Genomic DNA, 14,771 nt, shown 5'->3' on the forward strand with positions numbered 1-14,771 from the left:
AAAATTTAAAATTATAGTTTAAATTCTCCCAAATTCTCCACAAATGGCAAGTTTTACTCTAATATTTGGGGGGAGGGGAGGGATTCATTTTTAAAAAGTGGATGGATTGGGTGAGTAATGCAGTCCGTTTTTCTGTTGTTTTTGGAAAAGCCAAATGACTCCAGATGTGCCTGGGGTATTTTCTGGAAACCAAAATCCATGGTAACTTCTGTGATCTGCAATTATCCAGGCCATTAACATCATAGCTATGGCTTCATCTATAGCTTAGTTCAATAATCTTCTTAATGATGAAGTATGTCATCATTCATCATACAGTGTGTCATCAAAAAAGACTAACTTATTCTTAGTATATTCTTTTAAATAATGAAAGCGATTTAATGATACTTTTAACAAGCAATTAAAAGTTAACTTTACCTAACTGTGAAAGTAATTTCTCAGGAGAACTTATCCCTCTATGATGTTAACATGTGTTGCTACAGATGTGTTTAATTCTTTACAAGATGATCCTGGTGAAGTATCTTTTAATTTATAGCTTTTGAGCTGATAATTAAACATTGCCATAACTTTTAAAGATCTACTTGACTATTCATTTTGTCTACATGGACCTGCAGATAGGCCTCACTTAAAAAAATACTTTAAAAAATAGTTGTTTCAGTCTTTTAATACGTACTTTTAATAGTATCTTGAATAGGTAAGTCAAATGATTCGTGTCTTAGCTGAAAAAACAAGTCTTAGTGTTAAAGTAATCTAGTAAAAATGAAATATTTGCAATCCTTCTTTAGTGCCTACACACATACAAAAGTCCTTCATTGAAGTCAGCACAAGTGAGTGGTTTTGGAATAATAATTTCAATGGAACAAAAACGATCATGTCAACCATGAAGTAAAAAAATGACATTACAGAAGCCTACAAATATTTAATGATGTTAAAACTTCTATAATTATTATATAAAGTATATCTTTAAATTACTTGCTACCTTTCCTATTAATAATATATTCACTAACTACTGCTCCTGAGGTAAAATTCCTCAAATCCTATTAATAAAAAAGATCACTAGGTCCTTTTCCTTAGATTAAGAAGTCCTCCATTCCAAATGCATATAATCAGTGTATGAATAAATAAAACTATAATTAGTACCATCAATGGGAGGATTATTTGCAAAAAGATAATTTATTTTAAAAACAGACATTCAATATAAATGCTGGGAACTACAGATGTGGTAGAAAAACACTAATTTCAGAATCAGATCAAATTTCATTCAAATCTTAGCTTTGTAACCTTAAGCAAATAATTGCTTAGATATCTGGTTTCCTCATCTTTTTACTTACAGCTAAAACAAGGTGACTTGTATCTTGTCAGTTCCTTTTTAAAATGTTTAGTTCTTAAAAATGTTTATGGGATGAGAAAAATTCCAATTTCCTCCCTCAAACTTTAGAGAGATGTAAAGGGGAAGAAATAACACAAAGATGGCATTCAGATTTTTAATGTAAATTAAAAGTATATCCCACAAAACAAATATAATGCTTCTTAGTGTCATTGAACTGCACTTAGAATCAATCGTAATTTTATTGTTAGGTAACAGTAATACACTAAGGCACCTTGGTAGGTAGTTCTTAGGCAAACAGTCACTAGAGTGCATCACTGGCTCTCACTGTCATATTAAGGTAGTCTAAGCACTCCAAAGCAGGCACAGGCAAACCACAATCCATGGGCCAAACATTCTTGTTTTGTAAATAAAGTTTTATTGGAACACAAACAGGCTATCATTTACATTGCATCTACAGCTGCTTTCGAACTACAAGGAAGAGTTGAATAATTGTGACCACACGGCCCACAATTACTTACTATCTGGCCCAACACAGAAAAAGTTTGCTGACCACTGTTCTAAAGCACTGCTACTCAAAGGTTTGGTTTGCACACCTGGACTGTTTGTTCCTGAACGGAAATGAAATGAGATGGTGTGAGAACATAAACCAATTATGTTAACCAAGTACAATGGTTATTTCAACTACACTTTTGTTTTCATTGCCAGGCTTTCTCAGTGAAGGACTTACAGTCTGGTACAGGTTCCTTTTCTACTAGTGGGTGGGTATAAACAGCTCATTGATTAGCTACTTTGAATACCACTACTCTAAAGGTATGGAGCCACAGCAGAAGGAACTACCCAAAGCTCAAAGGGTAACAGTGTCACTTAGAGACTTATCTTGGCACAGTGATCAAGGGTTTTGTAGCATTAGGTGATAAGTTTGGTAACTAACTAAATAGGATTCAGAAAATGGTCTTAACATAGATTTTCTTCCACTCTTTGCTCTTCCTAAGATTTAAATTACTCCAAAAATCTTGTCAGCTACAGATTTATGTTTCAACAAGGTGAAGTGTAACAGCTGAAGTCCCTCTCTCCCTATCTTTTCTTGGTAGCAGTAAAGATGAAAATACTTGACCCTCCAAAAGCAACTTTTCAAGAAAGTAAGTCAATAATATATTTTGCCTATTTAGCCTCTTTAATTTGCTGAACAGATAGAAAACAATAATAGTAAATTATATTTCTCTTGAATTAAAAGAATTTTTAAAGTAAATCTATTCTCTGCAAACATTACCAGTATTTTCCCCAGTACTTTAAGTCCTATTTTAAAATAAATCATGCATCAATTAAAAAATACAGAATGAAATCCTACCGCTAACTTTAACATGAAATTTCCTTGAACAAGTATACAATTTCTAAAGGCGCCAAAGGTAATCCGACTCAAGCAGTTTTCTGAAAAATAAAATTATTCAGGGACAGATTTTTATTGCAAATATTTACTCAAAAACTACTATATACAGCAGAATTTTAATAGCCGTTTAAAACGTTTAACATTCAGTGAAACAAAACTTAAGAATTCAAAGCACATTTTAAGAAGTAAAAATGTAGCATTTTAAATAAATTTTTTAGTACTTTAAAGCAAACTACTGTTATTCATATTATTTATTTCTATCTCTATTATTTTCTAGATGATAAAAAAAACTGAAAAATCAATTTAGCAGCCATTTTATGGATAAAATAGGATATGGATAAATTAGGCTAAATATCCCAAACCAATTTTTTACATCACTGCTTTAGGTCCCATTTGAAGTTTCTATTTTACAATTAAAGAAAAAGTCACTTAAACATGGCATGAGCCAGGACATGTTTTCAGTTTACTGCTTTACAATATCTACATTATACCATACTTTGGTTTGGCTTCCAGACCATTTTTACGGGTCTATTTCTAAAGATCATTAAAACAATATTAAAAGCATAATAGCTACAGGAGTTTCAACAATGGGTTTCTATTTTATACAACTAGCACATCAAGGATTTCTGCACAGCTTACACACTGACAAAAAGCACAAATATAAATTTATTATCTTAATAATTTCACTTTCACTGAAAGTTTAATTAAGGTAAGTTTACAGCCTGGCAGGCTAACACTTGTATGGAGGTACACAGATTCAAATATTCTGTTTACATGCTTCTGACAGTCTGGAATGTTATATTAAATCCAAAATTAATTTTACGTTCATCCAAATTCTCATTAGATCAATTAATTTCGCACTCTAAGCATGCTCCATTTACCAGCATTATACTCAAAATGAAGCCTTCATTAACAATGCCTATCAGCCATTATTTTTAATCAATTATTCCCAAAAGGTGTGGGGTTTCCAAATCTCTTCCTTTAAGTTAACTGAAAAGAATACATAGGTAATAAAATCTTTTAGTTTAGGACTGATGGAAGTTTCAAAAGCTTTATTATTATAATTGATATTCTAATAATCAATTTGTACTGGCCACCAAGTTCTCCTCACAAACCATTAAATGAGACTTTTCCACTGCAAACTTAACTTCCACTAAAATCCTGTTATGTTTTAAAGGCTTCTTGGAAATCCACAGAAATCATGCTCTTATCAGTGAATTGATTTCTTTAAGAACCTAGGTTCAACATACAGGTAAAGTGTATATGAATGACTTCCTTCACATTTTTCTCTTTCTGAACTCTACGTAACAGCACCTCTGAGCTCACCTGATAGCACTGTTCCAAATGTTCTTACCGTTGGTACACTAAACTTAGAATGACTACTAAATTTCAACTTCTTTCTTTTTCATCTGCCAGGTCTACTGTTGTCTCTGTTGTGCTATGGCTATTTTCTCCAGGAACACTGTCAGTTTGATCAGATACTAAGTCATCAGTCTTGGCTGAAGGATCACCACTACCTTTCTGAAGAATCTCTGTGGCTTCATACTCAAGTACCTCTGATGGAGTCAAAGGTTCTAAATGAACACTGCCTTGCTCACTACCATCAGAACTAACAGATTCAGGTTCATCTCTTTTTCTCAAAAACTGATCAATGCTAACATCACCAGATGTTAACTGCAAATCCTTAATATTCTTCGAAGAAAACCTAGCTTCACTGGAGTTGGAATCTTCAATCTGATCACATGAAATTAAGTTTCCTGAACTTTGACACATCTTCAACTCTGTTTCCTGACAAATGTGCTCTATTTGTTTCTCCTTTTCTACTTTATTGGCATCAATATTTGAATCATGACTGAAGATATTCTTTAAGCCCGTTTTCTGGTCTTCGAGACAGGTATCATTTTCCTTATTTGAAACTGTTATGCTTTCTTCACTTTTTGTTGCTAATGAGCCTTCAAATGAATTTGTATCACATCCATTTTTTTCTTCCTCTGAAGAAGCTTTATCTTGTTTACTGAAAAAATAAAGCCATTTATTATCTATTTCTTCAGAACACGATATATTTAAAAACTATCGAAATAAAAACATGCTCTTAAAAAAAAAAAAAAAAAGGTCAAGGTACATTTGCCAAAAAGGAAAAAAATAATCCAGGTCCCAAGTCCTTGCTATGTTACAATTTAGGAGTGGCCATTTTCTTAGGCAAAACAGTGAGAAACTCCAGAGTCACATATTAAAAGGAGACCTGGGAAATCTATTAAAACTGGTTTTAGTCCTGGTAATCATTACTTTTATCTGTACACACCCTGTCTTTAGTGGAAATCTAAGCAGTCTTATTAATTTGTATGAGTACTTTAAAGAAGAAGTGAATATATTTGGAAAAAAACCATTTTTTAAATGATTTATATATCCTCTTAGAATGTCTTACCCTATGCAAAATCAAATAAGCACTCATAAACATTTCTCTAATTTTTAACAGTTTAACTTAAAAAAAACATAAATACATGCCTGAAAAAAATATATGTAAATATACAACATGCATATTATATACATAAATATATGTGTATACATAAATGTTTATGTGTATATGAGTGTGTCTGTGTGTTCTCTATTAACCTGGCATGTTAACAGAAACTATACAGTGAATCATAAAACATTAGAAACAGAACACTTTAAAGAGAATCTCCAGCTCCTTATGTAGATGTTACAATACTTATTTTATCAAAAATAAATTTAATGAGGGCGCCTGGGTGGCTCAGTTGGTTAAGCGACTGCCTTCGGCTCAGGTCATGATCCTGGAGTCCCTGGATCGAGTCCCGCATCGGGCTCCCTGCTCGGCAGGGAGCCTGCTTCTGCCTCTGACCCTCCCCCCATCATGTGCTCTCTCTCTCATTCTCTCTGTCTCAAATAAATAAATAAATAAATAAATTTAATGATTACAGATATCTTATTTCTTCTCTTAATCCACCTGGAATTTGGACTTTTTCTGAATGAACTGACAAAATATCAAAGCAATGTTATCAAATGGTCATTTATTATTTACTAACTTATATTTATATAAGTTAAATAAGTCTGCTATTTATTTCGTTCTGATCTGTCTTTATTCTTGGGCCAATACCACCTAGTCTTACCAATTATAGTTAACAATATATTTTATTATTTAATAGAGCAAATCACCTACTATCCACTACTTTTCTCCCTAAGTTTAATAGTTTAAAAATGTAAAAGACATTTGTACAAGGATGCTCATAAAAACAATGTTTAAATAGCAAATACAGAGGGGTGCCTGAGTGGCTCAGTTGATTAAGCATCTGCCTTGGGCTCAGGTCATGATCCCTCGGTTCTGGGATCAAGTCCCACGTCGGGCTCCCTGCTCAGCAGTGAGTCTGCTTCTCCCTTTGCCTGACACTTCACCCGGCTTATGCTCGCTCTCTTGCTTGCTTTCTCAATAAATAAAATCTTAAAAAAAAAAAATAGCAAATACAGAAACAACCTAATATCTAACAAGAGAGCAATGATTTAATAAATTATGGTAGTAAACAGAAAAATATGAATCTTCCTTTAAACATCATTGGTTTCTAAACCAAATCCCATTAGCATTTTTTAACTAAATATTCATTATTAAACCTATAAAATAATTTGGAAAATGACCTATCATACATTACTTATTAATTATTTTCTATCACAGTAAGTTTTCATTTTCTTCATTTAGATCCTGTACATTTCTCATTTTTGTTATTGTGAATTAACTTTTTGTCCATTGTATTTTGTAATCACATGTTATTGGCATACTAAAACATTCAGATTTTTATACTAAGCTACCTTAATTAGTACTCTCATTAATTTCATTCTTAGCTCATTTTCTTGGATCTTAGAGGTCAATTATACCATCTGCAAACAATTATAATATTTTCATTTAAACTTATATAATTATTATTTTTGTTCAGATCTTATTGGATTAGCTACAATTTACAGAAATGTTAAATTATAGAGAGGTGACTAGTCTGCTTTTTCAAACTCCTTCACTGAATTTTTGTTAACCACTGCCCGTGTCCCCAAATTCCAGGTGAAGAAAGGGCTAGATCATTTTTCTAGTAAAGTCTAAGAGACACCTTCATAAGGCCTTATTCCATCATTTTCTTTTCAGGGGCAATAGATTAATTAATCTCATTCAGTTAAAAAGCACCCTACACCTGATGCTGTACAGCTCTATATAAGATACACAGCATAAAGATAGACATGGGGAAATTACTTAATTTAAAAGACAAAATAAAATTATCTTTATCTGGAATTAAGTTCTACTTAGAATGTTAGATTCTCTTTTGCTAAGAAAGCTTCTAAAATAAGATAAAAACAGAGAGGGAGGCAAACCAAGAAACCCTTAACTATAGAGAAAAAGTGAGGGTTGGTGGAAGGAGGTAGAAATAGGTGATGGGCACTAAGGAGAGCACTTGTTATGAATAGCACTGGGTGTTATATGCTAGTGATGAATTACTAAATTTTACCCCTGAAATGAATACTATTCTATATGTTAACTAATTTGAATTTAAATAAAATCTTGAAAGTAAAAAAGAATGTCTTGTGGTCTTTAGTGTTGATCAGAGCATTAAATTTTTTAAAGCCAATCCCTGAAGTTTGAAACTTTTATGTTAAGGTCCCACCACAGAAGTAGCTTTATAAAGCTTTTGAAAATACTTTAGTGAGAAAAGATTTTAATATTACCTGTTTGCAAAAATTGTCCCCACTTTGTAACTTGTAGGATCTTGTAATTGTTTTCATTTAATAGGGGCAATTAAAATATGTTGACATTTTATTTACTAGTAAAAATTTTTTACTAGTTAAAAATTTAACAACTATAAGATGTTTAAAGGATGTTGAAAAGATTTCAAAATTAAGGATCTGCAGTATGTTTTTGTTGTATTAAAATTCCAATTTTTATTTTAGTTAAAACTAAAATAACACATAAAATAAAATGTCAACTAAAATAACACAGGCCAAGTATCAGCTTTTTAAATACTTTAATTTCAAGAGATTCAGTTTTTCCTTATATTTACCTTTCAGAATTTGATGTTTCTCTTTCTCCTTGAGCCATATTAGGTCTTGCAATTTCCTGAAATGATTAAGAATATGTTTCTTTTATATTCATGGTTAAACTTAAATTAAATTACTTTAATTATACTAAACTTTCTGAATTAAAGGAACTTAAGTGTGCAACCTAATATAGCAAAGAAATAGAAAAACAGTTTATTAAAGTATGTATTATATAATAATTCTCAAAATTAAAAGCAGAATTTTAAAAAATCTTTAAAAAAATACCTATAAGAATTTCAGTGTACTAGAAGTTTCTGAATCAAGGTCATGAAGCAGTTATCCAGTTATAACAATACCTGCTTTTCTTAGACTCTATGTAAAATGTACATGATAATTACAATTAATTGAATAGGAAACTAGTAAAACACAATGTGAATTTGAATAACAAGTTGTATCCAAAGTATTTTATACAAACATATTAAATACAAACACCTATATGAAACATATCTGAAATTATGGTTTCATATTTGGAGTAATATTAACCCTTCTATTGTCAAACCAAGTAATATGAGATGATAGACAAATTAAATATTTTGCTGACTTGAAATGTTTTATAGGGAGAAAAGAATACAGTAAAACTTCAGTGAGCCAGAGGCCAGCCTAACAGTTCGTAACAATTACCAATTATTAAGTACATATGATGTGTGAGGTACTATGTTAAGAGCTTTACACTATCTCATTTAATCCTCATATTAGACATTCTCAATTCCATTTTTATAATAGGAAATACAACTACGTAGGTTAAGTAGAAAACCCCAGGCAATAACCACAATAAATGGTGAAGATCCAAATCTAGGTCTAGCTCTTAACTAGTACAGTGATTGACTGAGGCCTGTGAAATTGATAATGGTGTATTAATCACATATGTTTATTTTTTTTTACTCTCCTAAAACTCTGCTAAATGAGGCAAAGACATAAAACATTTTCATTCATAAAGACCATGAAAACACCAAAGCATAGTAACTGTCAACGAGATGTCAACAAATTTTTAGATGGAAAGTGGCTGGAGAAGCAGAAGTTGACTTTGCAACATGGAGGAATTTACAACTAAATATCTGAGTAGGGGAGTGCAAGGAGAAGACAATCAATTTGTTCAGAGAACTGAAGCAATCTGGTATTTGAAGGAATTCAGTACAAGATCCAGTACATAAAAAATAAAAATGAAGCACAAGGACTGCTGAGAAATCTAAATGCTCTTTCCCTAATTCACACAACAGATACCTATCCTTTCCTCTACCACAGAGGCTAAAGTAACTTTCTGAACTAGAGACAATTTAGACTTGTGAACACCAGGAATGGCAAAGGGAAGCCATGAGGAACTGAGAGAAAACAGAAAAATTTAGTCCAAGTCCATAAACTGAATAAAGGTCCCCACAGTTCGTCTCCTTGCCTGGCTCCCAGAATGCCAGCAGCTGGAGGAATCACTCTTCACCACCAACAGCCAGAATCTAGAAGATTCTTCTCTGGAGAAAATTATCAGCCTCAAGGCAGACAAGGCTTCCCTTATGACTTTGAAAGCATCTTCCTCACCAAAGAATCAGTCAGCTCAGCATGTGATTTTCCTATGGTGAAGTCTAAACAATTCCCATACAGACCATGCAGATTGTGTAGAGCACTAATCCAGGAGGGTTAACTAACCTTCACATTATAATCCATGGCAGTAGTGTGTTTCACAGACACCTCGGACCTCCAAGACACTTTCAGGAGGCAGGTGAAGTTAAAACTCTTGGTACAAAAGCCATAGTGAGTAAACATGCTGGCATGCTGGCATCTTAACATGAAATCAAGGCAGTGGCATCAAGCCAAAACTGCACTAGTTATCACTGTATTCTTCACTGGCAAACACCAGCAGTAAAATTCACTGTATTAAATATCAATCTTTGAGTTCCTGTCTTTCTAATATTCTGTGTGATAAAAAAGGAAGTATGCATAAAGCATTGCTATTGTGTACTGAAACACTTGGGTCTATGATTGAGTTGCAAGGTGAAGTTTGGCACAATTTTTTCAAAGAACATCATTTTTATTTTAAAGGATGACTGTCCAAACTATGACTATTTAGACTTGGTTATTTAGGAGATATTTTCTTGAAAATTGACAAAGTGCGCCTATTACATCAAAGAAAACAACTGACAGTGCTTATTGCCAGTAATAAAATTCAAACAAATATTAAATTTTAGGAAAACTTGTATTCACCATTGATCAGGTTTACGCTAATATTAAAGAATGACTTGGTATTATACATAAAACATGTCAACACCTGCAAAATTTATGTAACTCAGTGAACCAATATTTTTTCCAAATGATTAATCGATGTTATAAAATCATGCATGAATAAAAGATCCAGACAGACCAATAGATTTTAATGTATCAAAGCATAAAAAGTTCAGTAATATGGAATGAGATTCCACATTGCAAAAAACCTTTAAGAAAACTTCCTCTTGTCTATTTTTGATGTAGTATAAAAAAAACACAATTATTTGAAAACATTATTGAAGTACTAGGTAAGGCTGGATATTCTTCATATATTTCAACCACAATAACATATCACAACAGACTGAATGCAGAAACAAGAGAATCCAGTTTTCTCCTACTTAACTAGACAGTACAAAGATATGCAAAAGTATAAAATAATACCAGTGTTCTAAGTTTCTTGTGTTTTAGAAAATAGTTATTTTTCAGAAAAAAATGTGTCATTTATGTAACTATATAGTAGGTTTATTAGTTTGATTTTTAAGTTACAATAGAGTTTTAGATCTCACATTTTAAATTTCTAATATGGTAAATCTAATACTTTTTGAGAGTATATATAAATAGTACCCTTTGGAGTTCTGCAGTGCACAACCTGTATGACTATATAAGGCAGCCCTGTCTCCATATTCAACAAGTCTTCAATGAACTCTGTAGTGCCTTACTCTTTAGTGTATGGGCAGCCAAGGATCACCACACCATTGAAGACATGCTTTATTTTTTATTTTTTTAAAGGTTTCATTTATTATTTATTTGAGAGTAAGAGAGAGAGAGAGAGCATGAGCTGGAGGGAGAGGGAGAGAGAATCTGAAGCAGACTCTGTGCTGAGTGCAGAGCCAGACGCGGGGCTTGATCTTATGACCACGAGATCATGACCTGAGCTGAAACCAAGAGTCGGATGCTTAACCAACTGAGCCACCCAGGCGCCCCTGAAGACATCCTTTAACATCAGAAATAACAAAATAAATAGGAATAAAGAAAGGAGCTAGGAGACATAAGAGACATTGCTGGGAACAAAAGGAAAAAAATATAATAAACATTTAATATCCCCAAAGAAGTGTAAGATGTTATTACATCCATTAAACAAGAACAAAAATTATGAAGAGAAAAATTGAAGAATAAAAATATTAAAGAGCTCTTCAAAATTAAATATATGACAACTAAAATAAATTAAGTTTAGAAAAATTTTTTAAAAAGAGGGAAGGCAAGAAAGAAAGTATCATACAATTAGAGGAGTTAATGCAGGAAATACAGTGTCACATCAATAGGAAAAATGAGAGAGAGAAAATGAACAAAGAAAAGTGAAAATTTACCAAAGAAATAATACAAGAAAATTTGCCCCAAACATATATATCCAAATTACAAAGCCTTATTAAATGCCTACCATAATGAACGGAAAAAGGATTGGTGAACATATCATGAAATTTCAAAACACCAGAGATAGAGATAATCATTAAAGTTGCCAGAAAGAACAAAATAACCAAAATGCAAAGAAACTGGAGCAAGAATGGCATCAGACTTATCAAAAATAATACTTTCAAAATTGCATGGAAAAAATGATTTCTATGTACTTTAGCCAAACTATCTTTAAGTAAATATAGTTTAAAATATGCAAGGAGTGAGAAAAGATGAGCCCCTTCTGAGAGAGTTGTTAGAGAACATGTTTCATAAAAATAGGAAGTAAACTAAGAAAAAGGGAACTCCTAGTTCAGAAAATAGGATATCCAACACAAGAAAGTAGCAAAGGAAAATCCTGATACAACAAACTGCATCAGGCTTAGAGAGCAGCTAGTTTAAACTGAAGGAGATCTGAGAGGAGATATCTAAACTCTCCAACAATTTCTTTTGATGTGTGTGAACACTTGGAAAAAATACTTGCAAACATTAGACAAATAAATCACAACACTTTTTTAAAAACAGCATTAGGTATATAGAGAACTAAACAAATGAGTCAAGATATATATTGTTTAATTCCATAAAAACAAAACAAAATATAGTAAAGGAAAAATCATAGTAGTACTTCCTGGCTCAGCACACATAAAGGTCTCAAAAACTGTGATGTAACTGTGCTGAAATCAGTGCTATGCCAAGCCATATTGGAACCTGAGGTAAAAGGAAAAACGCATACCCCTATATACATATTATTCTTTTTTTTTATTGTGGTAAAATACACATAAAATTTACCATCATAACCACTTTTAAGTGTACAGTTCAGTGGTATTAAATACATTCACACTGTTGTGTGACCATCAACACCATCCCCGTAACTTTTTTCATCTTGTAAAATTGAACTCTATACTCTAATTAAACAACTCCACATTCTCCTCTTCCCCTCAGCCCCTGACAACTGCCACTATACTCTCCATTCTTTATGATTTTGACTATTCTAAGTACCTCATATAAGGGGAATCATACAGGATGTCTTTTGTGACTAATTCATCTCATTTAGCATAATGCATTCAAGGCTTATCCTCATTGTAGCATACTGCAGAATTTCCTTCCTTTTCACAGTTGAATAATATTCCCTTGTATGTGTATACCACATTTTGCCTATTCATTCATCTATAGATGGATACTTGGTATACTTCCGTATCTCAGCTATTGTGAATAATGTTGCTACGAAAATGAGTGTACAAATATCTCCTTTAGTCTCTGCTTTCAGTTCTTTTGGGTATACTCAGAAGTGGAATTGCTGGATCATATGTATTTTTTCTTTTGAGGAACTGCCATACTGTTTTCCACAGTGGCTATATCATTTTACATTCCCGTCAACAGCACACAAGGGTTCCTATTTCTCTACATACTCATCAACACTTTTTTTTTTTTGACAGAGAGAGAGATGTATAGCGAGGGATAGAACACAAGCAGAGGGAGAGGGAGAAGCAGGCTCCCCAGAGCAGGGAGCCCGACGTGGGGCTTGATTCCATGACCCCGGGATCATGACCTTAGCTGAAGGCAGACTCTTAATGACTGAGCCACCCAGGCGCCTGTTTTTTTTTTTGTTTTTTAAATAGTAGCATCCTAACAGGTATGAGGTGATATTTCATATTAGTTTTTATTTGCATTTCTCTAATAATTAGTGTTGTTGCGTATCTTTTCATCTTAGTGGCTATTTATACATCTTCTTTGGAGAAAGTCTGTTCAAGTCCTTTACCCATTTTTTAATTGGGTTGTTTTTTGTCATTGAGTTTTAGGAATTCTCTAAATATTCTGGGTATCAACCCCTTATCAGATATATGATTTACAAATATTTTCTTCCTTTTGTGGGTTACCTTTTTATTCTGTGGATAGTGTATCTGATGTACAAAATTTAAAATTTTTCATGAATCCAAATTAGTCTTTTATTTCCTTACTGTGCCTTTGGTGTGATAACCAAGAAATCATTGCCAAATCCAATGTCATGAAGCTTCTATCCTATTTTCTTCTAAGAATGTTATTGTTTTCAGTCTTACATTAAGGTCCTTGATCCAATTTGAGTTAATGTTTGTGTATAGTGTTAGGTAAGGTTCCAACTTCAGTCTTTTGCATGTGGATATCCAGTTTTCCCAGCACCATTTATTGAAAAAGACTGTCCTTTCCCCATTGATCTTAGCTACCTTGTCAAAAATAATTTCAGCCTATATTTGAGGCTTTATTTCTGGGCTCTTTATTCTATTCCACTGGTCTATATGTCTGTCTTTATGCCAATACCACACTGTTTTGATTTCTGTAGCTTTGCAGTAAGTTCTGAAATCAGTGTGAGTCCTCCAGTTTTGCTCTTCTTTTTCAGAATTTTTAGCTATTTGAGGTTCCTTTAGATTCTATATAAATTTTAGGATGTGATTTTCTATTTCTATAAAAGTTTTAAAAAATGCCTTTGGGATTTTTGTACGGATTGCAATAAATCTGTAGATTGCTTTTGGTGGTATGGACATTTTAACAATATTAAGTCCTCTAATCTGTGAACATAAATTGTGTTTCCATTTATTTATATTTTCTTTCATTTCTTTCAGTAAGGTTTTATAATCTAATTTTACAAGTCTTTCATCCCCTTGGTTAATTCTTATTTCATTCTTTTTGATGCTATTGTCAAATGGAATTATTTTTGTAATTTCCTTTTCAGACTGTTCCTTGTGTATAGAAATGCAACTGATTTTTGTGTGTTGACTTTGTATTCTACTACTTTGCTGAATTCATTTATTAGTTCTAACAGGGTTTTTTTTTTTTTTGGTGGACTCTTCTGGGTTTCTACATAAACAGGGTAATTTTACTTTCTTTTTTCCAATTTGGTTGCTTTTTGTTTCTTTTTCTTGACTAATTGCTGTTTCCAGGTAGAGTTAAATCTAGCTCCAAATGTCTGCCAAATCTAGTTGGCTTACTAAGTCTTCTAGTTCCTTACTTACATCTGATTGTTCTATACATTTTAAGTGGGTTATTAAAGACTCCAACTGTTATTATAGGAGAGTCAATTCTTCAATTCTGTCAGTTTTTGCTTCATATATTTTGGTGATTTGTCATTAGTTACATAAATATTTATAATTGCTATATCTTCTTGCTGTATTTAACCTTTTATTAATATATAATGTCCTTTTTTCTTGTAACCTTTTTTCATTTAGTCTATTTTGTCTGATAATAGTAAAGATACCCATGTTCTCTTTTGATTATTATTTGCATGGAGTATCTTTTTTCCTTTCATTTTAACTTGTGTCTTTATTTTTTTATTATTTTTTTAAAGATTTTATT

At 32.3% G+C, this 14,771-nt stretch overlaps 1 protein-coding gene across 1 annotated transcript in view; it reads right to left on the reverse strand.

Annotated features, from left to right (window-relative positions):
- Positions 1-1,173: 1,173 nt before the first annotated feature.
- Positions 1,174-14,771, reverse strand: part of ZNF280D (zinc finger protein 280D) — a 124,587-nt gene continuing 110,989 nt past the window's right edge. Inside the window, exons 21-22 of the mRNA XM_021693807.2 lie at positions 7,766-7,821; positions 1,174-4,728 (exon numbers count right to left, since the gene is read on the reverse strand). Of these exons, the coding sequence (XP_021549482.1) occupies positions 4,104-4,728; positions 7,766-7,821 (681 nt within the window). The 3' untranslated portion in view covers positions 1,174-4,103. The remainder of the gene's footprint in view (positions 4,729-7,765; positions 7,822-14,771) is intronic.

This window comes from Neomonachus schauinslandi, chromosome 9, assembly GCF_002201575.2.
Source record: "Neomonachus schauinslandi chromosome 9, ASM220157v2, whole genome shotgun sequence".
In the NCBI taxonomy this organism is placed as follows: Eukaryota; Metazoa; Chordata; class Mammalia; order Carnivora; family Phocidae; genus Neomonachus; species Neomonachus schauinslandi.